At 43.6% G+C, this 26,681-nt stretch overlaps 1 protein-coding gene across 1 annotated transcript in view; it reads right to left on the reverse strand.

Annotated features, from left to right (window-relative positions):
- The window catches only part of MTMR2 (myotubularin related protein 2), a 57,908-nt gene extending 37,292 nt beyond the window's left edge, over positions 1-20,616 (reverse strand). The window contains exons 1-2 of the mRNA XM_065729995.1: positions 20,468-20,616; positions 1,467-1,572 (exon numbers count right to left, since the gene is read on the reverse strand). Coding sequence (XP_065586067.1) covers positions 1,467-1,572; positions 20,468-20,550 — 189 coding nt within the window. The 5' untranslated portion in view covers positions 20,551-20,616. The remainder of the gene's footprint in view (positions 1-1,466; positions 1,573-20,467) is intronic.
- Positions 20,617-26,681: the final 6,065 nt, after the last annotated feature.

The following is a 26,681-nucleotide window of genomic DNA, read 5'->3' on the forward strand; positions in this document are numbered from 1 at the left end:
TTTAATAGGGATTTCACACAGCCAAGGTGACCAAAAGAAAGGAGACAACAATACACATCCACAGTTACAAGGAGAACATGTTGAGCCACATAAACCATGACAAAGTGAAGACAGCCTTGAATCTAGAAAAGGAATCCTGATAGTTCTGTTTGTAAAGGTAATCCTCAGGTGTAAAAGAACCATCAAAACAGCAGCTGATTGGTGCATCAGAACTAAAAAGCAAACCCCAGTTACATAAAATTAACTTAAGAAGAGGGAAGAAAATAAGTCAGTGTAAACTTTATGACATAACACTCACAACCACAGCTGTGGCAGTGTTTGCAATTGTATATATTTCTACCAACAAATTGCTTCACCTCAGCCTGAAACCTCTGCTGTGTGTTGGAGAAACCAAACACCTCAACTTCACAGAGGAAAAGCTTCAGAACTACTACAGAGCACTTCACCCCAATAATTTCTGAGGATTACTTTTCATATCCATAGGTAAAAGTTGCAAACTAACATTTACACTTAAACTATTGATTCTTTTACAAATTGCTGCTTAATACTGGCTAATAAGGCTCTTTTAAATGGAAACATCAGTCCTCACCACCTTTTGAACAGGTGGACTTTCTGTTAATTGTAACTAGTCACAGGACAAAATATTATCATGACTGTCAGAGAAAGGAATTAGTTTTGTGTTAAGAGTTATCACGCAATTTTATGGCGTTCAGATTTTATAGAGCTGCTCAATCACAGCTTAGAAATGCTAGAAGTTATGACCACAATGTACCAACACCCACTTGTTTTTACAGTCAGGGACCTTTTTGCAAAGGTGAGGTTTATCAGCAAAACCCCCTGGTTTCCTAAGGGGAACCTTCAGATAGTTCTCAAAACTCTTGTGATGTTAAACTAGAACTTTGTATTTGACGTGAACAAATCAGTAACAGACTTAAAAGAGCCTTGTTTGGGGCTTTTATGTGAGAGCCGTTTATTGTAACAGAAGACTATTTTAGTAGCTTGAAGATAACAATCTTTCTCTGAAAGAAGATACTTCCAAGGACTCCCTGTTTACAAACAAGGAGTTTTTAGAAGAGAACATCTCAGATACACACTAGAGGAAAAAAAAACCCACGACTGTGCAACTGGCTGGTTGAGGATCTTCACTTAAAGCACTTAAAAGAAAAAGGAGTTCCTTTGAAAATTCATCGCCAAATGTGGGTTGCAGAGTCAGCTTTTTGAAGATAAAACAACTTTATAAAGGAAATAATATGGTAGAGATTAAAGTTCAATTTCTATTTCACTTTTTTGGGACCTTTTATGCTTTGGCTACGTAAAATTTGGCATTAACCTGAAAGCTAAAATCATTTTACTATATCCAATCTCAGAGGAGCAAAAAATGGTCACTGATGGAGACCACAACACTTAGAAACAGGTAGACAGATACAGATTTCTTTTTTTCCTTTGTTCAGACAAAGCATACTTACCCTTAAGTCTGGAGAAAAGTTGTCTGCTGAGGTGGAGACTGAGTCTGATGATACAAGAGAAGCAGATTTCGTATGAGCAGAATGGTCCGACTGAGAAGTGGAAGCACTGAAAAGAGAAACACCACACTATGAAAACGGTGCTCAGGACTGCTCAGAAGCCTACAAGTAAGGCCACTCGCTTGCAGCTGTGTCAGGCTGGTTACCTGGCTTCCACCCTTTCCATTCTCAGTGACTCAGTCCTCAGCAGTGATTTCAGAGAACCTGTTCCACCTTCCATTACTATGGGTTACAAAAGCACACACAATTCATGATCAAATCGCAGCTCAGACCGAGCCAACGTTGTCATGAACGCTAACTTGATCAAATCCTAAATCAACGAAACAAAGAGCCTCCATTTCAGGCCTTCAGATGGGAGAAATTAGTGCACTGCAACTTGATGAAAACAGACAGGATCCTGAACGGACGCCAGCACAACTCCAACCGCAGCTTTACAACGGTGGAATGAATTCAGAATAAAAAGCTCTTTCCACCACACGGAACTCTTTCACTCTTTCAGGTGTAAGCACAGCCCCAGGAGAATGAAGAAGATCCTCCCAGCACACCTCTCTGGTGATACAAAGTGTGATTTGCTAAAAACAAAGCAAAACAGCTATCATTTTTTCAACACGGTTTTTCTAGGACAGCTGTAAGCAATTAAAGTAAGCTTATTTTATGACATTTTCATGCTGCAAGCTTTTCTAGAACCGTAATTGCTTGAAATTAGTATTTGATAATAATGTTTTTAAAGCCCTGTGGGACTGCAAAGAAAGACCTCTGTGGTGAAATGTTCTGCTGCAGCACAACAGCAAATGCTACCTGGAGCAGCTCATACCTACACTCTCAGTGACCCCAGAAAGGTTTCACCTAGGTGCTAAGACACCCTTAAAGAGCAGCTACCTGACCAAGGCAGAAAACCCATGGGAGCATTATGTTATTAGTTGTATTAATTAGTCATTTGACAACCTTCAAACAGCTTTATCTGAGCTTCCAAAGAGCCTGGAGATCTGTTAATTGTCTGAAAATTGTTTTGCTGCTTAACTGCTGCTGAACAGCCACTGAAAGGCCAGAATGTTCCGGCTTTATTTCTATTCTTCGAGGTTTGGCACAGCATTAGGCAGGCAGTGTTAAAAACATGAGGTACTATGGTAAAGTTGGGCTCTTGCTGGGAGTCACTCCTCCCTGTCTAAGGATTAAAGAGCACTGGCAACTTTTTAATCCTATGATGCAGAAACTTCGAAACTGAAGTTTTGGGAACAGTAAAAAAAACATTTAAATAAATGATACCATTGTGTCAACTGAATAGCATGATTCCACTGAATACATTTATTGTACACAGTTCACCAGCTAACCCTTCTGCTTCCAACTCACTTAACTCTTTGAGTTTACCACGATGTTACTTTTCAAAGGCACGGACAGAAAATAATCCCACATAGAAGTAACAAGAACCAACTCAGCAAAGCCAGCTGTTCTTACAGCCTAAAGGGCCTCCCAGATACACAGAATGTGCAAACAGTTCCACATTACAACCAAACTGATAAAACTACACTGCTACTGAATGCTGGTCATGCTCCTACACTTTCTCCTCTCTTTAAGTGGGGCTGCACTCTGCTGCCACACATTCAGGATGCGTGGTTCGATTTGCTCGTCTGCAGGGGCAGCAAACAATTGCTAAACATGAAGAAGTCTTCACATAAATCACAGGCAGTGCATAGGAGAAGGAGAGAATCCATATCCGGAGATGAGAAGGGCTGAAAACACTTCTGCGCGCAACAGTCCGCAGGCATGTTGAATGAGGCTTAGCCCGAAACCACATCATTACATTGCTCTACTTAAACCAGCTCAGAGCCCTGGATGCGTTCCCTCAAAACTCATTTCAGCCTTCTCTCTGCACGTTCAGTCTTTACCTTCCAAGCATTCACCATGTATGCAACTGTTTAATTGACTGAGGTTTAAAGTTGTGTTAAAACCACCCCATCTAATCATTCCATAGAGCAGCACCACCTTGCTGTGCAGCAGCCCATAAGGGGATGGCATCGACAGTTTTCAGCTGAGAGTCAGCAGCTCTGCCTCGGTCCCACGGACCCAGCTCCAGCCAGGGCAACCAAAGCTTCAACAGAAACCTCTTGGTGTATTTAAATGTACTTAAGGTCAGTGACATAGCTAAGTGCTGAGAAGCCATTTAGTACAAATGTGAATAGTGAAGTGAGGGATGTTCTGGCAGCTAACCTAAGCCTATGTGCCTGCATGGAGCAGGCATTTGTTTGCACCACGCAGAGCAGCTTACTTACTGACCAACACTAAATCACAGAGCCCAGGAACAGTAATAGAAGCATTTGCATTAAGAATTTCATGTCCTTTCATCACAGAAAATGGAGCTGGAAAGGCCTTTCATGAGTAATAGTTGTTTCTCCCTCTGCCCACAAGCTAGGGCAAGCTATACCCAAGCAATCCCTGCAGCCTGCCCACCTAACCTGTTCATCACTGCTCCCAGCCAGGGAAAGCACTAACAACAAAATCCAGCAGTTGTTCTGCTTGCACAACCTGTCTGCCCTCCCACATCCCCAGTCTTTACCCAATAAACAAGCAGTGATTATCTAACCATAACAGACCAAAATTTGTTATGAAATTGGTAGTGAATTTTACTTCAGAAAGCAGAGGGACCAACTGCTTTGTGCAGGGGAAAAAAAAAAGAAAAACTGTGAAAGTGTTTTGTGTTTGTTGATCACGCCTGGCTTCGAGTGGGTTTCAATGAAGGGAAGCATTGGCGTTTTAGAAGAGAATTTTCAGAGGCTCCCAGCACCACAGCCCCTATGCTCCTGTGGCAGCCACCAGCAGCAACATTACCTCCAGGGACAGCTTTGGGAAGCACTGCCTGCACACGTGAGAGCTATTCCACTCAGTATGCACAGGTTGCACATGTTTGGCTGGCTGCCTCTGTGCTCATCGGTCACTTACAGGGAGCTGTGATGGGGGAAGGGGTGGAGTACTGAACCAGTGCCTCCCTCCTGCCACGCACAGGCAGCCTGCATGGCTCCGGTTCTGCTGCTCAGCCAGGTGATTAACCTGATGTCCCTGCAGGCACGCGAGAAGCTTTTTTAGTTTCAGTGGTTTAATAAGCACAGTTTTCCCTGCTGCCAAAGCAATAAGAAAGATATTCAAGCCATGCAGCTTCATGTGTCTACATGGTGGGGAAAGGAGAGAGTGCTGGGGCTGCAATACACGGAGCAGAGCTCCCTCTGTATTTGCCACCTGCTCTTCTGTATCCAGGGCAAATCCTGCTGCCATTACAGTTTCTCCATATTAACCTAGCTTCTTCCAGAGCTGTCTCCTACAGTGTTTTCAGCAGTGGAATGGGGTAGTACTGATACTAGTCTAAATTGCTGAGAAGTCCCTCAGAAATACCCCAAACACCTGGCTTTCACAAGTAAGGCAGTACAGGGCAAACTGTGTGACAGCACAAGTATGATGGTCAGATGTCACTGCTGAGCTCAGTTACAAACATTTGAAGACACAGGTACATGAGGCCCAGGGTTAAAAATCACTGGAGCTGTGCCCATCACTGCCAGCTGAAAGTCTGGTTCAATGCAATTCAGTGACAGGACAAGGAGGAATGGTGTTAAACTAAAAGTGGGGAGATTCAGGTTAGATGTCAGGGGGAAATACTTAACTGACGGGCAGTGAGGCCCTGGCACAGGCTATCCAGAGATGTGTGGGTGCCTCATCCCTGAAGGTGCTCAAGGCCTGGCTGGATGTGGCCCCAGGCAGCCTCAGCTGCAGGGTGGACACCAGTCCATGGCTGGGGCTTAGAGCTGGATATCTTTGAGGTCTTTTTCAACCCAAGTCATTCTACGACTCATTCTATGATTCATTCTAAATGACTATCATCTCTGAACCTCACTAAGGTTCTAAGAAACAGCATTTACTCAAGTTCACAAAATACTTCAAGTTCTCCCTCCCGGAAAGAAACAGAGTGCAGGTGCTTCAGAGCTGAAGAATGAGGATCTCCAGGAGCAGTTATCTTCCCATGCTGCACCAGCAGCTCCACAGCACCCATCCAGATGTCTGTGCTGTCACAACAGACCCCTACAACAGAAAAGCACCTGCATGGAAAAGTATCTTGCCCCTGTTGCTGCTATTCCCATTTCTCCTTCTTTGCTCCCCAAGCAGAAGCAGAAAACAGGTTTAGGATGCAATTAGCACTGATACATGTCTTTCAACTTAGTAATTATTGTTTAAATGTATTTTTATGGCCAGACTCTGAATGATAAATGAGTCTAAATGAGATCTGTCAGCACAATTGTCTCATACAGTGTCTGCACGCAGCATTAACCCCTTGGCTATATGGAATGCATATATGCAACTAATATGAGAATTAAAACGGAAAAGAAGCATAATGACTCAACTCTCGATAAAGCCTTCATTGTTGTTATTAGGACTAACCCACAACACACCAGGTGGTTTTCAAGCATAACTCAGACAGATGCCCTCTGGTGATTCTTGTTCAGGCAACTGAAAGGTATTATAGCCTCCATAGCAGAACTGAAGGAATGCCAGCATGCTTTGCTTAAGCCATCAACAGAGATGTAAAGAAACAACAAACAGAAGTGTATGAGACACGCAAACTTATCCTGTTACACTATGAAGGCACAGGGAAATATTTTGGGATAATGTGGTGGTAAAGTCTGAGGTCACTTCAAAAAGTATCATCAAACAGCCAGAGCCATCTGAGCCAATCTGCCCTCTGATCCCTTTAATTCAAGTAAGACAGCGTATAACATGGTGAAGAAATAAAAACTTGTTGCTATTCTGTTTGCTGTTACGTAAGTGTGAATATGCAGTTCCTGCTTTCCTAGAGCAGATAAGCAGCAACATTTCATGGAAGAAAAAAACATGTATACAGCAATTTGACAGCGTGAGGGTCCAGCCCCAGGCCACTCAGGTTAGGTAGGAGGCAAGCACGGAGATGCAAGGGAACAGCCAGAATCAAAGAGCAAAAAGCCAAAGCCAAGCTCAAGGACAGCCTCTTCTTCAGGTAGTGCGACCTGAGAAGAAAAGCAGGACCGCTAATTTCATTTACAAACTAAAACGGCACAACAAAACACTATGCAAAGTCACGGTGTTACCACGACTCAGATGAACCTTCCCTCCTTCTACCTGCCGAGAATCACTACTTCCAAGAAAGCATCTTAGGAGGCCTGCCTCTCTCTGTTCAGCAGGAACATCAAAATATCATAAACATTCAGTGTTGCAAAGATAAGAAACAATTCTGTACAAAAAGGGACTGAGTAGCAACAGCCCAAAAATCTAGCCACAGGTAATGTTTTCAGACATCAGAAGCATACAGGTTCCTGGAGTTCCCATCCTAAATCTGCCACTGAGAACCTGTACATGAGTTTAACATCCAGAACTCTCAGAAAACCCAATGAGATGGAAGGAAAACACAATTTGGGAAATACGGCATTTTCATTTAACACCACATACATAGGGCTTTAGGATTTTTTTATTTATTTTTTTTTACACCAGTGTCTGAAAATCCTAACCTGGCCCAATCCTATAAGTAACACAACTGAAATGCAGTCACAGATGATAGTCATCTCTCTAGCACCTTCTTTATGAATATTTCTTCTCTGCTGCTACAAGCAGCTGCCTCTTTGCTTGCAAAGGTGTGCCAATTACTCAGATGCTAATTGGCATCAGCTGCTCATACAATTTCTTCTCTATCAAACCGTATATTTTGTTTCAATAGTCACTGAAATGACATGGAAAATTGGTGATAAAACGCACCACTGTGCAGTACAGTTTGAGCCATAAAGGTCATAAATGAGAAAAGCACTGCAGAGTGCAAATTTCCATTTCCTCTCTTCCTGTTTTTGTAAAACTTTCCCATTATGTACATTCCTAAAAATTAATCAAAGTGGAAACTGCAAATTAATGTTGACTACTGGCAAATACAATTTCATTTGGAAGCTTTGGATGCCAAGAGAACAGGATCCAAAAGGTTCAGATTTACAGCAAGGCCATAAATAGGAGCACCTGTAGTACTTGGACACTTTTATATAAAGCATAATTACGCAGAGTTATCAAGTGCTCCCTGCACACATCCCAAATTCAAGCTGGCAATTTTCTCTCTTCAATACTTTCAACGTTCCTGCTTCTTTCAGAGAAATACTGAAAAACCTTTTGGGTCACATCAGAGCAATAGGAGACAAAGCGATGTTTGTTTCCCATGAATATCACTTTGTCCTAGCTGGTACTGCCCGATCTGGCCTGGGAAATCCAGCTGTCGCCCACATCAGGGCTCCCATTTGCAGCAGCTTTCCCTGGCTCTAGGGATGCAAAGCATCCCCACGCTCCTCTCTGGTACACAGATCATATGGGTACTCACGCACCCCTTGCTCCCCCTTGCCCAGAGAAGGGCTTTCAGCACAGGTGGCATCTGACTGACCTGGGCCCTCCCAGCAGGAACAGGGCATTTTGTGCTGGCATCTGTTCTGCCAAAGCCACAGCAAACTCTGCAGCTGGAAACTTCCAGAGTCTGTACACTCTGTCTGTCCTGGGACAAGAAGCCTGCTGTGCTCAGCACTGCACAAGCCTGTAACAACTGGTAATCCTCCTGAAGAGCTTACATGGATGGAGAAAGGAATAGCATCTCCAGTAAGCAGGGATTCAATCTTCACTGTCCACAGAAAAACAAAACATCAGAAGAAGCTCGTAGTACCTTCTGTACCAAAATAAACTACCCATAGCACATACAAGAAGCACTCCCCTACTCTCCTAGAACACACAGGACTGGCTTTTCCAGGCATCACAGTCATTATGCTTAAGAACTACATGCAACTGACAATCTTTCTAAACATTTAAATATCCTACCTCAACCCTGCTTCACCTGTAACCATCTCAGAGGCAGACGAAAGCCACAAGCAAATAAGTTTCTGCAAGAAAGAACCAACTGCCAGGCTTCCTCTGGCATTCAGGAGAGGCAGAAGATTACATAATAATGTACACTTGTCATTCAAAAGGGTTGGCTGTGTCAGAGCTTAACAATATCTTTAAAAGAAGCCATTTCAGCAAACAAATCATTGTGCATGTGTGTGACAGACCTTAAATAGCCCCCCATGCCACTTGCCTGAATGGAAAAGATTCACTTAGGTTGCCAAGCAAACCCAGGTCTCAGTCTGACTTCATGTTCCAAGGAAAGAAAGTGACATTTTTTTTTTAAGTTGATCCTCAACGCAGCATCCTGAGCTGAATATATGGTACATGTTTTCCCATGAGCCATAAAGAGAATGTCCTATGTTTTGACCGTGAACAAGCTTTTTCTAGGAATGCAAATTCTGCTCTCAGAAGTTACACAATGGACTACAGTGTCACAAGCACTGTTCATGCTCCATTAGTCATTCTTTTATTATTTTTTTAACAGAAATTCACAAAAGGCCTGCAGTGTGTGTAGAGCACTTGCTAAACAATAGGCTGATTGTCTAAAATATTTGCAAGATTCCAGGAATAGAAAGCCAACACCCAAAGACAAACCAATATGCAACACATAATTAATAACAGTAAGCAGCTCACAGTATCATGCTTTCATGAGTCAAACACCCCAGAAGGTAAAAACAGGAAGAACAAAAGCAATCAGAGGCCTGAACTGATATATCCTGATCGGCATGTGGAAGATAACTACAAAATTATCTGCATGCACAACAGGAACAAAAAGGGTGTTGGGTTTCTAAGAAGCTCCAGGCTGGTATGGGGTGATACTCAGCTACAGGAAAGGAAACAGAAGGGGAAAAAAAACGTTTTCAAAGAGTTACTAAACTTTTGCTGGAACTGACATCATACCTCTGTTTCACCAGCTTCACAGAGTCCAAAATTAGTTACTGCTTCACTTTTGGCATTCACAGCAACAGCTGTGATGGATGGGCAATACAGATGGCACACCTCCTCTAGGTGAGGCAAGGTGGGAAGCCAATCCAGCAGCAATGGCTCCGCCCTATTCCTTGTGGTAGAGAGATCTGACACACTTTCTGTATATGCTTGTGCACACCTGGGTCTGTGCTCACAAACTTCTGTGTTTCCACTCCATAGGACAGACCTTTTGCATTTAATATGAATTATGACTACAGGATGAAGAGGGATTCAAAATGCAACCCTGCTCAATGTCAACACGACTCTGCTTGCAAGAACAGTGCTCCCATCCAACTGGTTCAATGCTTTCCTACACAGCAGGCTACCGCTCTACTTTTGGGGTTCTCAGGTTGCTCAGGAGCCAAAGCCTTTGTTTTAAAATCCAAGATGCTGTGGAGGGTAGAACTGAACAGCAAGTAAAGAACTCCGTGGAGAAAACATTTCTGGGTCAAGAAAACACGATCAAGGTAGAGAAGTTCCAGTAACTCAGGCTTGAGATTTTTGAAGAAGCACCACGCAGTGACAGACAGAAGGCTCTCAGGGAGATCAGCAACACATCTGGGTACCACAACACCAGAAGAACATAAAACTATGAGAGAGCATCCAAAGGCCTACAAAGATGGTAAGGGCCTAGAGAGCAAGACGGTTGGGAACAGGCTGAGGTCCTATGGTTTGTTCATCACAGAACAGAGGAACTGAGACCTCATGGAAGCTCCTTACAGGGAGCAGAGCTGAGCTCTGCCCTATGACAAAGACAGGGAACGGCATGGAGCTGCACCAGGGGACCCCACAGTCACAGTCCTCCTGATGCAGCATGACCTTGATTAGCAGAAAGGCATCCCAGGAATCCAAATCCAGCAGGTCGAGGGAGGTGATTCTGCCCCTCTACTCGGCTCTTATGAGACCCCCACCTGGAGCACTACATACAGCTCTGGAGGCCCGAGCACAAGGACATGGAGCTGTTGGAGTGGGTCCAGAGGAGGGCCACAAAGACCATCAGAAGGCTGGAGCACCTTCCCTATAAGAACAGGCTGAGAGAGCTGGGGCTCTTCAGCCTGGAGAAGAGAAGGCTCCAGAGGGACTTTGTAGGGACCTTCCAGTACCCGCAGGGGGCCTGCAGAAAAGCTAGGAGTGACTTTTTATAAGGGTAGACAGCAACAGGATGAGGGAAAAATATTTCAAACCAGAAGAGGGTAGATTTAGACTAGATATTAGGAAAAAAATCTTTGCTGTGAGAGTGGTGACACATTGGAGCAGGTTGCCCAGCAAGGTTGAGTATGCCTCCTCCCCAGAAGGATTCAAAGCCAGGCTGGATGGAGCTGTGAGCAGCCTGGTCTACAGGGAGGTGTCCCTGCCTGTAGCAGGGGGTTGAAACTACATGATCTTAAAGATCCCTTCCAACCCAAACCAGTCTATAGTTCTATGATTTCCTGGTGCTACAAGACTATCAGGGGAAGAAGCCAATCCAGGGCTCAGGATATTTTGTACACAGAAGAGCGCAGGATGGTGCTGATATCTCCTCTGTGTGAATACAGACAAAAGTAATTATGGAAATCATAACCAGTTCGAAACCACTCCTGCTATTTATGGTGTTTACCATACAACCTTCCACCTCCTTCCTTTCAAGTATATTAAATCAGAGTAAAGCATGCAAGTAGAAAACAACCAAGTTCTTGACACAAATTCAGACATAAAGCTAAATGCAATAACAGCAGTAAGAGTTTGAGAGTAAAGAGAAACAGAAGAACAGAAAACAACATACATCCTCAAATATTTTGTTTGCTTGTTTTAAAATGTTTTTTTTTTTTTTAAAGAAATATACTAATTTGATCAAGAAATAGAAATAATACCTATATGAGAAGGTACTTAACCTTAGGACAGGAAGGAAATATGGATAAAAAGACATATTTATTTTACTACTTGTATTCTGTCAGTGCCTTCATCTCTAGCTGCAAACTAAAAGCCTGTTATGGATGGTTTAAACAATACATTCCCGCAGTTCATCATGTGCTGTCTCATTCCTTCTTTGGATTTTTTTTTAACTCCCTGTTTAAAAAGCACCTTAGTAAGAAAGCAACATGTATTGTTAAATGTTCTGATTTTCTTTTCAAACACATAGCACACAGCCCCCTCACCCTAATAAACCAAACACCCACAGGAATTAAAAATACCGGCACTTTACTCATCAATGACATGAGTTGTTCCCATGCTGCAAATAATCAAAAGGAGGAAAGAACATAGAAACGCAACCAATCTGAAGAGTCATGCATCACCTAGCAAAACTGAGGCGGCATAACACCTTGATATGCTTTCAAAGACACTTTGTAACAGCACGCTTTGCCAGACTCAGCTCAAAAATGGGATTCAGAACAACAGCATTCTGTCAGCAACACAGCCCCTGCATGAAGTTGGTCCCCAGTGGAGTCACAAAGCTAAAATACTACGAAGTATTCAGTAACTTGAGGGGTTTATTTCCAGAAATTCAACCTAAGGCAACACAGGAGGTTTTCGTAAATGTTGAGCACCTGTATTCTGTAACAGTTTTCAGAGCCCAGCATCACCGCAGATCCTTCAGAGTCCCCACATTCCAAACTGACACCTGAGTCCAAGCTTCCCAAGAACTCAATCCCATCTATTCTCCAAATACAAAGCCTGGCTTCCTAAGAGCTCAGCAGCTATCAACTCCTGTTACAGTCCACATTAGCCAAAGCGCTCTGCACTTCTTCCTAAGACTTCTACTTGTAGAAATCAGTGTATGCAAAAATCTGAGTAACTAAATGAGTAGGAACAACCAAGTCTGGACAGGTTCAGCTCTTGGTGCGTGCTTAAGTGTTTAAGTACCCAACTATTCAATTGAAATCAAGTCAAGGAAACCTAAAAAACGATTCAGCTCTGTCAGAGTGGGCATCTATTTTTGCTCAGCTGGGTTACCTGTGAAGCATACTGACCCTGCTGAGGGTAGGGTGGTTTTAGGTACCTACTAGAAGATATGGGAATCTAAACAAGATCCCACTCTAGTTTCCAGAAAACGAGTGTCACATGGCAGAGAAGTCTGTACATGCTTTGTTTCAGAAGAACACAGCCTTTTGCAGGCACCAGAGAAAGCACAGGAAAAGAAGGAAATGAAAAAAAATTAGAGACAAAAGGCTATATATTTCTCCAACTTGAAAGAAGACTGATCCAAGGGAAGTTTCCACACATTCACGACATCTTTCTCATCAAGCTATTTCCTTATGTTGAAAAAGAAAAAAAAGTTTTCATTAACGGAAAAACTGAAGTGGAACACCCTTGCCATCTTCATCTTTGCTTAAGTGCAAAGTGTGGCATAAGTTCTACTCCTCTGACAAACACGTTAAAATTGCCCAAAGGTTACAGAAACTGATAGTGAACAAAGTAGACAGATCTAAACTGATACATGTGGAGATGTGGCTTAGAAAACCCAGCTATAAATCTCTCTTTTTTCAGTTGCCAACAGATTTAGCTAACATGAAAAAGGGGAACAACATGAGTTAATAGCTCCTTCCTTTTTCACAGTGGAGAAAAAGCCATATTCAGTACACTTTCTGACCCTGACGCAAGATGGGGAGGGAGTTCTGTGTAGGTGTTCACATTTGAATTACTGTAGCCTGTCCTTACGGTTGCTGGGGAGAAACTGAGATGAATCACCTCATTCCCATTGTCTACAAAAAGAAATCCAGAGACTGGAACAGATGTACATCAGAGAGGTCTGCAGCAAGATGAGACAAAGTTTATCCAGGAGGTCTGTATTTTTCTTCATGATATATGCAAGCAGAAGGTGGAAAACACAACAGAACATTTTCAGTGTAGAAGTGAATGTCCATTACTAAAATGAAGAACATAGATTGAATTTTCAAGAGAAGCCTACTCCAAAAGCCAACTTGGGTAAAACGGAAGCAGATGATTCCTTTAAAAGGATTTCTTTACCAGAGATGCTGATCGGTTTTTACTTATTAAACCAACTGCTGATTTTGACGGTCATCCTTCAGCAGCACATCTCTGGTAGCACAGTTTTCAGTCACTTCCCACTGTCTCAAACATCTGTGGGACAGCTCCTACAGTCAACTCACTCCCTGGCTTCAGCTCATCCATATGCAGATTTTGCTGAAATAACTTATGAGTTTAGTCCTATCTCTTATAGAAAGACTGGTATCAATCAAAATCAACAGGACTTAATACAACAGGAATTCTTCTTTCTCAAGAAAGGCAAGAGGTATGAATGAGGCTGTGGTTTAGGAGTTCAAATACTATGTCTATATATTGTCAATAGGAAATCCATTCCACTGTAAAGAAGAGGGTGATGGGAAGGTAATGAAGTGCTTCACTTGAGAGTGAAGGAAATGTACAAAAAGAATACTGTCACAGTAATATATATATATATAAATAATATATTTATAATATAAATATATATATAATTCAAGTATTAGTGCCTTTTGTGCCAGGGAAACTAACGAACAAAACCACGAACAAAAACAAAAAAATATCAAGAAACATTAAGATGTATATTCATTCTACCAGTTAAATTTTTGGAGAGAAGAAACCATCAACATGAACCTCATTCCTCCCGGCAAAGGAATCCAGATGCTGACAACTGTGTAAGATCCACCAGGGCCAGAGTAATGCCATCAGCCTGGGACCCAGAGGCACTCAAGGAGTCCAGTGCCAGAAAGGGGCTGAAACTAAAAACCTGAGTCTATGACAGTTTTAACTGATTATTCTTTCTTTTTCTGTATCAACTGCATCCAGGCTGATTAGACTTTCAAGATTTCAGTTACACTAACAATAAATTTGGGCTATATAAAGACGCATTACCCTTTTGCCAATGAACAAGATTTTGAGTGTAACACTTTGTACTGGGACATAGGTACTTTACATCACAATAAATCCAAATAAAACTGTTGTTTTATTCTAACCAGATGTTGTCCATCTTCCCAGAATAAAGAAGAAAAAAAACACCATAAGCTCCTGCTCTCTGACAGCAGAAACATGATCATAACCACACCTGATCCAGATCAAATCTGAACCATTGGGTGATGTAACGTTAGTGGTTCTGGAGCCACAGCCAGAAGCCTACAGAAAGGCTCGGTCTGTCAAGTGGGAGCATTTGTGCATAGCTAGCAAGATGACTAGAACATCATTTTGAAGGGGTTATGGACTAGAAAACTACTAACAGTTTTTCTTCATTAAATACATCAGGGCTTAGAAAGCAATGGAAAAGAATTCATGGAGCAGAAAGGCAACAGAGGCAAGGAAAAGCATTACCTTGAAATCACTGGAAAATTACTGAGTGAGAACATTGTCTGGCAAAGGAAACTACAGATGGTAGGAAAAGGAAAAACAAATACTTGAAAAGTTCCACTGATTTTCTGTTGTTGTCTTTCACAGAATTTTTCTTCAATTAGCTCCTACTTACTGGGGCTATAAAACAGCCAGATGTTTTTCAGTTAGAAAAGAAGACTTGGGGTAATTACTGCGACAATGTCCTTTTTGTACCTTTCCTTCACTGGGATATTATCCCTAACACCTCTACAAGCAAAGCACTTCATTACCTTCCCATCACCCTCTTCTTTACAGTGGAATGGGTTTCCCATGGACAAACTACAAGATGACTTTTTTTCATGCCCCCTTATACAACTACACCTTGTATATAACACCTGATCATGGCAACCTCTGGAAAGATTCTGACGCATTTCTAATGTATGCTGCTGTTTTTCAACCCCCCCCCCCAACTAATTTTTCAGGTAACATAAGCTCTTTGGGGTATGGATCAGGTCTCTTTTACATCACCTGATACCTTCAACACTGAAAAAACACTAACAGCAACGCAGGTCATCAGGAAAACATTAATGAAAAAGAAGCTGCAAGCTATTGATTCTGCTGAGCCATTCAAGAGGTGTTATGACCTTTCTCAATGTAGTTCTTATATCTGGACCAGAACAATAAAAGAAGAGAAGAAAAGCAACCATTAAAATATAATAAATAGATAACTAAACAGCTGAAAATCAGTATTACTGTATAATGGAAGTCAGAGCAGGAGGACAATCAGATAATACATAGGAACTGAACCACTGACATCATTGGGTCATCCCAAGTCTTACCATTCAGGTTCTGTAATTGTGTTCCTGCTGTAAGTAGACTGTAGTTAAGGAACTACGTGTAAGACTCAAAACTGTCTAGCAAACAGACTATTAGTCAACATAGCAGCACCATCTCTCTTCAGAAAAGGCAGTGCCTGATAGGACCCCAGAGGGCCATGTTCTCAGCCTCGCTCTATTCCTCATCAGCTGTCAGATCTGGCCTCATCTCTCCACAGCAGTTTTTCATCTCATTCTTACGCTTTCTTGCTCTCCGCTCCATCTCTCAGCAAGGAGCCACAGCACTCTGCTGCACGTCCAAGAGCTCAGTAAAACTACCCGCCAGGCACTGGTAAAAATAGAGCAGCCCTGGCTCTCCAACGCAGAAATCACCTCTTCCCGTATTTGTACAGCAGCTATAGCTGTGGCACCCCAAATTCTCACAAGGCCTTTAACCAATAATTAATTAGAATACAAGAAACAGGTGAATGTCAATTGTGTTTTGTATTCTCAAATGGAAATCATATTTAAAAAAGAACATGCACACTTTTATTGAACATTTAGAACCTGGACAAAGGAATCTGTGAGTGCCCAAAAGGGAAACCTGCATGGCTGAAGGTCTCACAAGCCAAAAGAAGCAGGAACTGAAACGTGGATGCCAAGGACTCCTACTGAATGCAATTCCCATATTCTTACAAGGTCGGGGTTTTTCTTCACAAGTGCACTGCAAATAACGTTCACACCCAAAAAGACTCTACAGTTTTATTCTATCAATTTTCTGCCTGAATCCTCTAACAACAGACTCTTCTCATTTTGCAAGTCATGTAGGCAGAACTCCTTATCTTCACAATATATGGTACTTGGAAAAAAAAGCTATCTCAGAATGAACCTTAGTTGCAAGTAAGTGTTATGAATTATCACTCATATCTCAAAATTAATGACAGCGAGACTGCCTAGAGCTGCTAATTGGTTCTAGGCATAGTGTTAATTTTCTCAGATACAAAAAAAATCAGTTCATTATCAACACTCAGCAAGCAACATACTTGTCTTCAACGGCAACAACTCTTGAGAAATCTTGCTGCATGCATAGAAGAAATCAAAAGCAAGAAGTGCTCTCAAAGTCCAGGAAGAAAAAGACAGCTACTCGCATTTTACTGAATGCCAGAACTGGCAAAACCCTTCCTTCTCAAACTAACTTCAATGACTCATCACAAAACAACTCCATCAGCAAATCACACACATCTGGTAGCAATGTGGTGCTAGCGAGCCCTCCTAAGCCAACTGCTTACAGATCCAACTCCTTCCAGCATCACTCTCATCTGTGGGGAAAGAATTCCTTCAACATAGCCTTAAATCAGAGCAGGTATTGACAGGACCTTATTTGAGATGAACGGAGGAGTTCATACCTCATGGAGCTATTGCTTCAACAGACCTTGCTGCACTGATTTACGCAGAGCTTATGTTTTCCGAGTTCTCCTTGCAAACACTAAGGACAAGGCGCGTGATCATTTTCATATGCTTCAGCAGGAGCGTAGTACACAGGATTCACTGTGCCTGCAGACCTTTGCGGATGATAACCGCCAGCAGAGAGGTGGTAACAGGCATCCAGAAAGTGGTAACATCAAACACTGCTACAGTCACGCTGGCAGGAAACATCTGCCCACTGCCTTATCTCTGTCTGTCATTTTAGACTGAGGCTGAAAAATCACCAACGTCTCCTGTAGCAGTTTCCTTCCTGTACAATTACCTCCACGCTTCTGCACACGCAGTACAAATTCACCTTCAGTGGACCTAACAGAAAGATGGCTGGCATTTCTACCTGACTGTTATTCAGATGGAGCTTTAGTATGTTTTTCAGAGAACATTTTATGGAAACTCACAGAGATTTGTTCATTCAGAGACTAAGACGCGTAATCACAAAACCAAAATGCCTCATCACCTTTAATGACATGTAAATTAGACACCTACGATTTGACATCGCCTTTTTCAAGCCAGGCACTTTGGGAAAGTCACACATAGCTATATCTGGCTTTCCTTTCACAGAAAAAATGCTCATGGCAGAATTCTGCTGGCTGTTACTTGGAATTCCAAAGGTACATAGGCAGCTTCAAATAAAAAAAAAACCTTTAAAAAACATTTTCACAGAGTCTTTCCAAAGCATTACTTAGCACAGCAGAAAGGTATTTATCACTCACCCAGAAGCCCCAGACTACTTTTTACAGATATAAGAAGTCCATACCACTGAATAAAGCTTGCTCTGTCTTCTTCTGATGTAGCCACAGTACAGCTCAAAGATACCCTTAGAATCAGCGTGTTACCCTTCTCCTTCCTGCCCTGTGGCTGCTCCTGCTCTGACTCCACACACACAAGCTCCCTCCCTGCTGGTTGAATGCCATGGCACCTTTTCATGAGTGGCTGGCTCATGACCACCTGTCTTCCACAGAACAAGGGGAAAGCTCATCCTAAATATTGCTCTTGGGAAACCAGAGGGCTGCAGAACCCAGTGCTGTGCCACTCAAAGCTAGCACTAGGTGAGGCAGATCGGAATGGAGAAGAAGAATGGCTGTGTCAGCACAATGAGAAGGGAACTTCTGCTCTTAGCTATGACCTGCTCACTTGAAACCAACTCAGTACTTCCATCCAGAGCCAAGGATGTTCTGCAATGTACTGTACTGCAAGCCTCAAACTTTATGGAATATTTTTATAGGTAGAACAGAAAATAGGTAACATTTGTAGGGTTATTCCTATATCTTACTCCAGAAGCACAAGTACTGAGCGTTACTCAGCTCTACTGAAATATCAAAGCAACTTCCACCGTCAAATGTCACAACTGCCACATTCCATTTGCACAAATGAACAACAAACATTCTAATACACGCTTTTTATGGCACTTATTCATGTGAGCAACCTTACTTACAGTAAGCTCTACCCCTTACTGAGGGGTCAGAATGTCAGTATCTCTTGAAATATGAGACTCACCTAACTTGTCAGCTGGAGCTGAAAGAATCCAAAGAGCATGCAGGCAGATATATTTAATACTAGCACCTTTCCAAGTATTACAAATTTTGCACATAACAATTCTAACACTATTCACTAACGCTTCACTGTGAGTCTGAGTGCCTTTCTACTCTGCTGTTGTTGCTTCTTAAGAAAACAGATTACAGAAACTGCTGACAGCACCCTCAGTTCGCTGCACTCCTTATATCCTCCCAAAGTAAACTTTTAAAAACAAACACACAAAAGAGCCCACATAGTACAAACATTTCACACAGTCATGGGTTAACACGTCAAAGCTGTCCTACCTAACAGACCACAATAAGAGAGGGATGAAAATAACTACGTCCATACAAATATGTTTCAATGTATTTGCTTCAGAGGCAACGTTCTGGCATGTAGAATCAGACTGCACAGCAGATCTAAAATCTAAACAATTGAGCAAGGGATTGACAGTCCCATTCACAGGAAAATTCTGTCTGAGTGCCATCAAATTTGCAGGGAGAGCTGGTAAAAAAGCATTCTGAAGGCCACCAGGCATTTCCCATTACAAGAACCTCATTTTGCTTTCTTATAATTTCAGCCTAACCTTAACCATTTCAACTAAACTGCCCAACTCAAGCTGGGTTTTGTTGTTGTTTTCTTTTTAAATTATAACTGCATATGAAAAACGTCTATCAATTTCCAATAACAGAGAAAAAGGTATTTTGTTTGGACAACGCAAAAAAATTGGCCAGATTTCTTCTTTAAGTTTGAGGTGTTGGAGCCAAGATTTGAAATTCTGAAGGTAATTTGATAAGCTTCTTAATACCCCAAGAAAATTATTCAAGTTAAAGCCTTTTCAAGCCTTGGAGGACAGCCCTGCACATGCTTATTAGCAGAGATGGATTTACTGTCTCCATCTCCCAGAGATGCCATTTGTGCAGGGCATGCTGCTGAGTAAAGTTCCTCCAAGACAAGCTGTGTTTCCATGACCACAGGCCCCAGTTTCTCATACAGTGACTGACGCTCAGATGGGTCCAAGTTGATGCAGAGGGAGAAAGAAAAGCGTACTGGGGAAGGGAGGAAAAGAGGCCTGTAGGCCTATGGCAGGTAAACTACACTAAGGAAATAGAAACACAAGAGTTTGATGAAGCAGGGTGAAATGAAGGTAAGGGATCATGAAGGACATGAGAAGGAAGCACTCTGGCTGCACAGTGGGCATGGCCTGCCTGGGGCAGCACTGTCAGAAGGTCCTGGAGGTCTCGCTGGGTGGCACAAGAGAGTGTGGTCCCATGGGGTGTCCTGAGAGCAGAAGCCAATGTCACTCTGGGCTGCAGGAACAGGGGCAATGCCAGGAAACACAGAGAAAGGATTGCTTCCTCAGCCCAACACTCATGAGAGCGCTTCTGGGATCTGCATACAGTTTCCAGCTCCCTAGAGGCACTGACAAACTAGACAGAGCTCAGGAGAGACCACTTTCCCCATAAGGATGGGTTGGGGGAGCTGGGTTTGGTCAGCCTGGAGCAGGGAAGACTTCAGAAGGTCCCACAGGCAGCCTCCAGAGCTTACACTGAATGCATCAAAGGGATGGGCAGCCTATGGAGGATGGGCAGTCCCTACCCTTGCACGTCCTGGCCTCCAAGCCGTGCCTGCTGCCAGCAGGATTGAAGGGACCCTAAGGGCCCTTCAGCCTGGGGCACAGAGGGCAACCAGAACGGGCATCGTCCCTCCCTGAGTTCCACCCTCAGCGAGATGTGCTTCTAAGTCACAACATCCACGCCCCTCCGACACCCTGGGAGACACAGAGGTAATTTCCCCTCGGAAATCACCCACATTCGCTCCTGTTAACGCAGCACGGGGGCTCAGCCGCCGCCGAGCAGCAGTGGGGCACCACGGCGGGAGAACCGGCACCGACCGCCGCCCCGATCCTCTCCCCCCGCCCCGCGGCGGCTCCGGGCCCAGCCCGCAGAGCGGGACAACGGCGGCCGTTACCTGGACAGGGAATCGCCGCTGGGCGGCCGCACTGCCACCGCCCGCCCGGCGCCGAGGCTCTCGCAGCTGGAGCTCTCCTCCATGCCGGGCGGCCCCGGGTCGGGCGGCTGTCAGCAGAGTGCGGAGCAGCGCCCGGCGGCGCAGGAAGCGGCCATGTCGGCCCGGCGTGCCGCGCGGGGAGGGCGGGACGAGGCGGGGTTGCGGCTGGCTTCACCCCTGTGCAGTGTCCTCTGGTGCAGCCGGGAGACGTGTTGTGCTTCGTTCTGTACGTGTAATAAAATGCAGTTGTGCTCCTGAGTGCGGATCCTGAGTGCTGTCAGGGTCAGTACTGGGACCGGTGCTCTTTTAACGTCTTCTTCAATGACACCGCCAGTGTGGTCGGTGCACCTTCAGCGAGTTTGCTGATAACGCTTCAGAGGGATGGGATGTCATCCAGAGGGACCTCGGCAGGCTCCAGGTGAACCTCATGAGGTTCAGCAAAGCGAAGTGCAAGGCAGCACCCACTATCAACACAAGCTGGGGGTGTAAGAATTGAGTGCAGCCCTGCTGAAAAGGACTTGGTGGTACTGGTGGATGGCAGCTGTTTGTGAGCCACCAATGTGCCCTTAGAGCCTAGAGAGTCAAGCAAAGTGTGGCCAGCAGGGCGAGGGAGGTGATCCTGCCCCTCTATTTTTTACTGGAGAGCTGCATCCAGATGTGGAGACCTCAGTGCAGGAGAGACGTGGAGCTGTTGGAGCACATCCAGAGGAGGGCCATGGAAATGCTCCATGGGATGAAACACCTCTCCTGTGAGGACAGGCTGAGAGAGCTGGGGCTGTTCAGCCTGGAGAAGGCTGTGAAGTGACCTGACAGTATCTAAAAGAGAGCTGTAAGAATGAGGACGAACTCTTTTGCAAGGTCTGTGGTGATAGGATGAGGGGAAATGGTTTCAAACTAAACTAGAGGAGATTTAGACTGAATACAAGGTAAGAGTTCTTTACACTAAAGGTAGTAAGGCACTGGAACAGGTTGCCTGAGGAGGTGATGAATGCCCTGTCCCTGGAGACACTCAAGGTCAGGTTGGATGGTGCTCTGAGCACCTGATCTAGCTGTAGGTTCCCTGTTCATTGCAGGGGAGTTGGACTAGATGACCTCTAACAGTCCCTTCCAACTCTAAGGATTCTGTGATATACAATTGCCTCTGTGCTCCAGAATCCTGTCAGAAACTGCTGGGTTTGGAGTTGTGTATGTGCCACGTCCAAATTACATGGCTCTGCAAGGTGCTGGAGCTGCGTGCACCTGGAGGAAGAAGTTACCAGGCTGACAGCTTATGTACATCTGCGTTGTGCCCAGGAAGCTTTACAAAGATTGCTGTCGTAGAATCATAGAATGGGTTAGATTGGAAGGGACCTAAACGATCATTGAGCTCCACACCACTTGCCATGGGCAGGATTACTCGCCACTAGATCAGGCTGCCCTATCAAAAGGCAAGTCCTTCCGCAGGGAGGGTGGTGATACATTTGGTTCCTTGGAACAATTTGATGAGCAAGAGAAGAGCTCTTAACATTATTTTCAAAGACTTAGGAGGAGCTGCAGCTGATGCTTCCTTCTCACTGAGTAAGGATATCTTCTGAACGCATAGCTGTTTTGACAAAGATTCTGTGAAGCAGACAAGAAGCCAAAACACTGTTAGCAAGCAGGTGGGTTTCCAGTAAAGTCTGCTAGTCAGCACTGCCTTTTGGTAGAGGCAACAGAACACCCAGTGTCAAAAATATGACTCCCAGGGGACATCTGTGTTTGAAACAGTAACTCAAAGCATCATAAATCCTCTTGCAAATCTGAATGTTCTATGGCTGTAAAATGGTTACTCATCACCCATTTGCTCCTCAAAGAATAAGTCAGTTGATGTACCTCCTCCTGTTGTTTCCCAGTTTGTTGCTGTCACTGGAGTATAACTCCAGAGCCGTTTGAGTCACTCGCGAGCTGGTGAAGGCGAGCAGGATGTTGATGTCGGGTTGCAGCAGCCCCGCCTGAGACAGCATTAAGCTGCTGTGAAATTTCCTCCCTCTCTCTTTCCTTTAGTGTCTTTCAGCTGCTGTTGAGCAAGCTCGATGTGGGATGATTTGAAGCTGGTTTAAACTTGAAAACACAGCTCTGTCAAAGCAATTTTTCACTTTTTTTTTTTTTTTTAAGAGAAAGTTCATGAATCTGCAAATGAGTTTGTCTAGTCCCTTTTTTTCTTCTTTCTTTTTTCTTTTTTTTTTTTTCAGCCTAGAAAACGGAGCTTGTGTGGGCTTTTCTAAAATGTGGAGTGTTTTCTGTTTTGAAGTGAGATTTTTAACATAAACTAATCGCTAGTGTTCAATTGCAGCAAACAGGCTGTGCCTTCTGGAGGGCCCGCTGCCTTGTGTTGGAGATGGGCTGGCAGGGTGTGTAGAGGCAGCAGCAGATCTGCATCTTTGGTAAGCGGTCATATCGCTCCTGGCAGCATTTTTTCCATGCTATAGTCTCTTCCCAGTCCCTCTCGGAACTGAGTTCCTGAAGGTGGGACCCCTTAGCAGAGGTCGGTACTGTAGAAGTGGCACAGTGCTGTGCACGTCTCCCTTTCAAATCTTATCAGACTGATACCCTTATGTTGAGTTGCTGTTACCTTCGTTCCCACTGAGTATGTAGTTTGATAGCGGTGCAGTTAAAAAAAAAGTCAAGTAGGAATAAAAACAATGTGTAAGCCCCCTTTGCTGTGTGGAAGTATTAGAGTGCCTTCTTTTCTTCCTAATGTGCCATTGATGTGGCATCTCTAAGTAGTTTATTGATGAAGTGCTCTATTTGCTTTTCACTGCCCTGTTTTGTTCTTGGCCTTATCCCCAGGGCTTGTGAAACCCTTTAGAAATTCTCACTGGTGCTTTGTAAATGAGAACAAAGCTAATCACCTCCTGGATCTCTCCTGCTGCTGAAAAGAACTACCAGTCTGCTCAGTGAGTCCCATTGCTCAGCAATAGCGCGTTTTCAAAGTCAAGCAGAATTTTCTCCCTGGGAAGCGAGTTACCTCAGGGCTCTTGCAAGTGATGGAGAATTAACTAAAAGCCTTGACATAACCAAAACCAATTAAGGAAAATTCACAAGACTGTTTTATAATACAAAATAATATATTGTATTATATTATATATATATTATATTTTGTATAAGATACAAAATAAGCATATTTTAGTGTATTAACCTACTTTTGTTTGCCATGCCCCTTTTATTACCACTAACTTACAAATATCAGTTGTTTTCTGTGTGTGTGTGTGTGTGTGGGAACACTCCATCATTTTGTGATTTGAACACTAAAAACAGTAAAAATTAACATCAAGGGTAGGTAACAAAATGATGTGTTCATCTTCAAAGGCACAGCTGAGGTAAATGATATCCTTAAAGAATGCCAAGGAAGTTTCTTGAAGCAAAGTTGTGGAAGATACTGCCCAAAGACAAGAGATATCATCCGGTACTTTCTGAAGTTGTATTTGTTTCTAACTTGGGTTTGTAACTTAAGTGCAAAATAGATAGCTTCTCTTTCTCAGGTGTTTAGAGGGTGACAAAGTTGTAGTGAATACAAAGAAAAGGGGGCAATTTTATGTACCATATAAAAAAATTAAGGGGAAATAAAACTTCTGTCTCAGTCATTCAACATGGAAGAGAGATAGTGTCTGCATTAGTCATATTTAAACAACGTGTCTGTAAAGCCAGGGCTTTCTAGCTGAATGTGTGCATGTAATGCATGCATCTGGTGTCTGATAGATGAATGTGCCAGATGTTACAAGTATCCCAATCCTGGAACTCCTTGGCTTTGCTGCTGCACAGCCAAACACAGGCTTCTGGTGTCTGGCTCTGTCAGTACAGCATTCCCCAAAGCTGGGGACAGTCACACCGCCCCGCATCCTGGCACAGCCTCACTGTCTCCTCATATACATCTTGTGGGGATGTTTGATCATGGTCTATGCTGGGACACCATGTGCAGAGCAGAGTGCTTCTTCATGGGTCAAAGGGAAAGTCTTTGTGCTGAGATGATTCTAAGGAGGCAGAGGATTCTGCTGCAGTCTTCATCATACCCTGCCCTTCCATTGTACAGCTCATCAGACATCCCCCTCCCTCCCCCCCTTCTCCATCAAATGACACTGTTTTTGAAAGCCCTGTAAATAAGGAGGGAGGGCTGCCCTAATACCTTTTAAAAATGGTGCCCTTGTCTCCTTCACTCCAACACCAACATTAAACTTGCTCCCCTTGCTCTGTGGATCACCTATATTTTCCTCAAATTACTCATGTGTTCCTGTATCACTGCCTGTGCCCTGTTAGCCAACACATTAAGTAACTCAAGGCAATGGCAGCTTCACACACTGCTTTCTTCTCTACTAGTCCACATCAGCGGGTCCAACAGATTTGTAGCATGACTCAATGTCATAATTGTTCTGAAAACCACACAACTAGAGACACTCTCATCTCTCCCTTTGATTCATTAAAACGGCTCTCAGATTTATTAAGTTCTCTTGTCTCCTTGATGTACAGCTTAAGGGCAGTGGGCAGCTGATAAAAGATTCTCAGTGCCTTGGGAAGGGCGGATTGTTACTGACTAGATCCAACTGTGATGTATGACCACCAAATCACATTGGAGGTGGCATGTATCCCTTTTGTCAAGCTCCATCAGCTGATAAAGTACGAGATCAGAAGCAGTGAGAGCTTTGGCGTGCACAGAGAGGCTGATGAAGAACAATGTGCTGTGGCTGTGATTTGGAGCTGGAGCTGCTTGTGGTTGTGAGAACATCTGTTACAAGATGGTCACAGGGCACATGCACAGATTTGATCCTGCTGATGCATGATGCCTGTGCTGTCAAAGCTGGAAAGCAGACAAAACCCAGAGAGAGACTTTAACGTACTTGAGGTTAACCTGATCAGAGTGGTTATCCTCATTCACCCACAGTGTGGTTCTTTGCTGGCTGTGATGTCACCCAGAGAATGCTTTTGCCTTGCAACCCACACATCTGATAGAAGCAGAAGCTAATGCTCAGTGTGCCTCTGATACTTTTTTATGTCACTTCATTGCCTTTCTTATGCAGTCATGCGCATACTGGTACAGAGTGTTACAGATGTGGAGCTCTGGACTCATCCTGAGCCGAATCCCCTGTACTGTTGTTTGCAGAGCACTGCTGAGAGGCCATGAATTTTTCCTGCATGCTACTCTGCCTGTGGAGTGCTTTCTTGTCCTCACTCCCTCCACCAGCTAGTTCCTGCTTGTGGAGCAGGCATCGCATATCAGACAGGCTAATGAGTATGTCAGGATCCATTCCAACATGTGCTTGATGTGTACAGACCACTACCTGGAGTCAAGCATTTCACCCGCCTTTCAATTGCCTTATGCTTTTAATGTTTAATGGCCTCTGCAGATACTGATTTATTGCAACATACTGTAGCATGCGTTTCCTTAAGGCTGAGCAATACCAGTCCAGTGTGAGGCTGGCTGTGAAGTCTGGAAGTGCACACACCCCTTTCTGGAGAACGCAGAGCTGTCTCACCAGCTGCGTGCTGCGCTCCTGTGGCTCTAGGGACAGCACCTCCACTACGTGCTGCAGAACAGGATAGTTTTAGTAGATCAACTTTGAGTGCAGCTTTGAATAAAGCGGTATAGTGTCTTTCTTCTTGAAGTACTAAATGCATTACAGCAGCTGTCTGCAGGTTTGGACTGCAACACGTCAGCAGCAACTTGCCATCTGTGTAACGGTCTCCAGTCTGGCAAACACTAAGATTTACTTACAGGAGTTACATTTTAAAGTTCTTGCACTTGTTAAACCACCAGTGTTGGAAACAAGTGTATTTTCAGAACTTGCAGGGTGATCAGGCAGGACAGAAGGAGGTTTAAGCAAAAATTTTCTTTTTTTTTTTAAATAATTATCAGCAGCATTTACACAGAGCAGTCTCATTAACAGCAACTGGTCATTAGTATAAATATGCAGAGTAAGAGCTCTGTGCTTGAATCACATCTTTATTTTACAATCCTGATATTTGCACCGATTTCAAATACAGGTATTTTTAAGTACATTGACAGAAATAGTGTTGTCTCTATATTGTATGTGTGCACAGATTTCTCCAAGTGAGATCTTAGTTTACAACTGGTATATTTAATAGCTACAATTAGAGAATTGTTAAGAATACTTGAATTTATGTATACATTTATTTTCCTATTAAGGAAAATGTGCATTTGTGT

Source organism: Cyrtonyx montezumae, unplaced genomic scaffold (genome assembly GCF_038088225.1).
Source record: "Cyrtonyx montezumae isolate F1298 unplaced genomic scaffold, pur_monq_1.0 scaffold_12, whole genome shotgun sequence".
Lineage (NCBI taxonomy): Eukaryota > Metazoa > Chordata > Aves > Galliformes > Odontophoridae > Cyrtonyx > Cyrtonyx montezumae.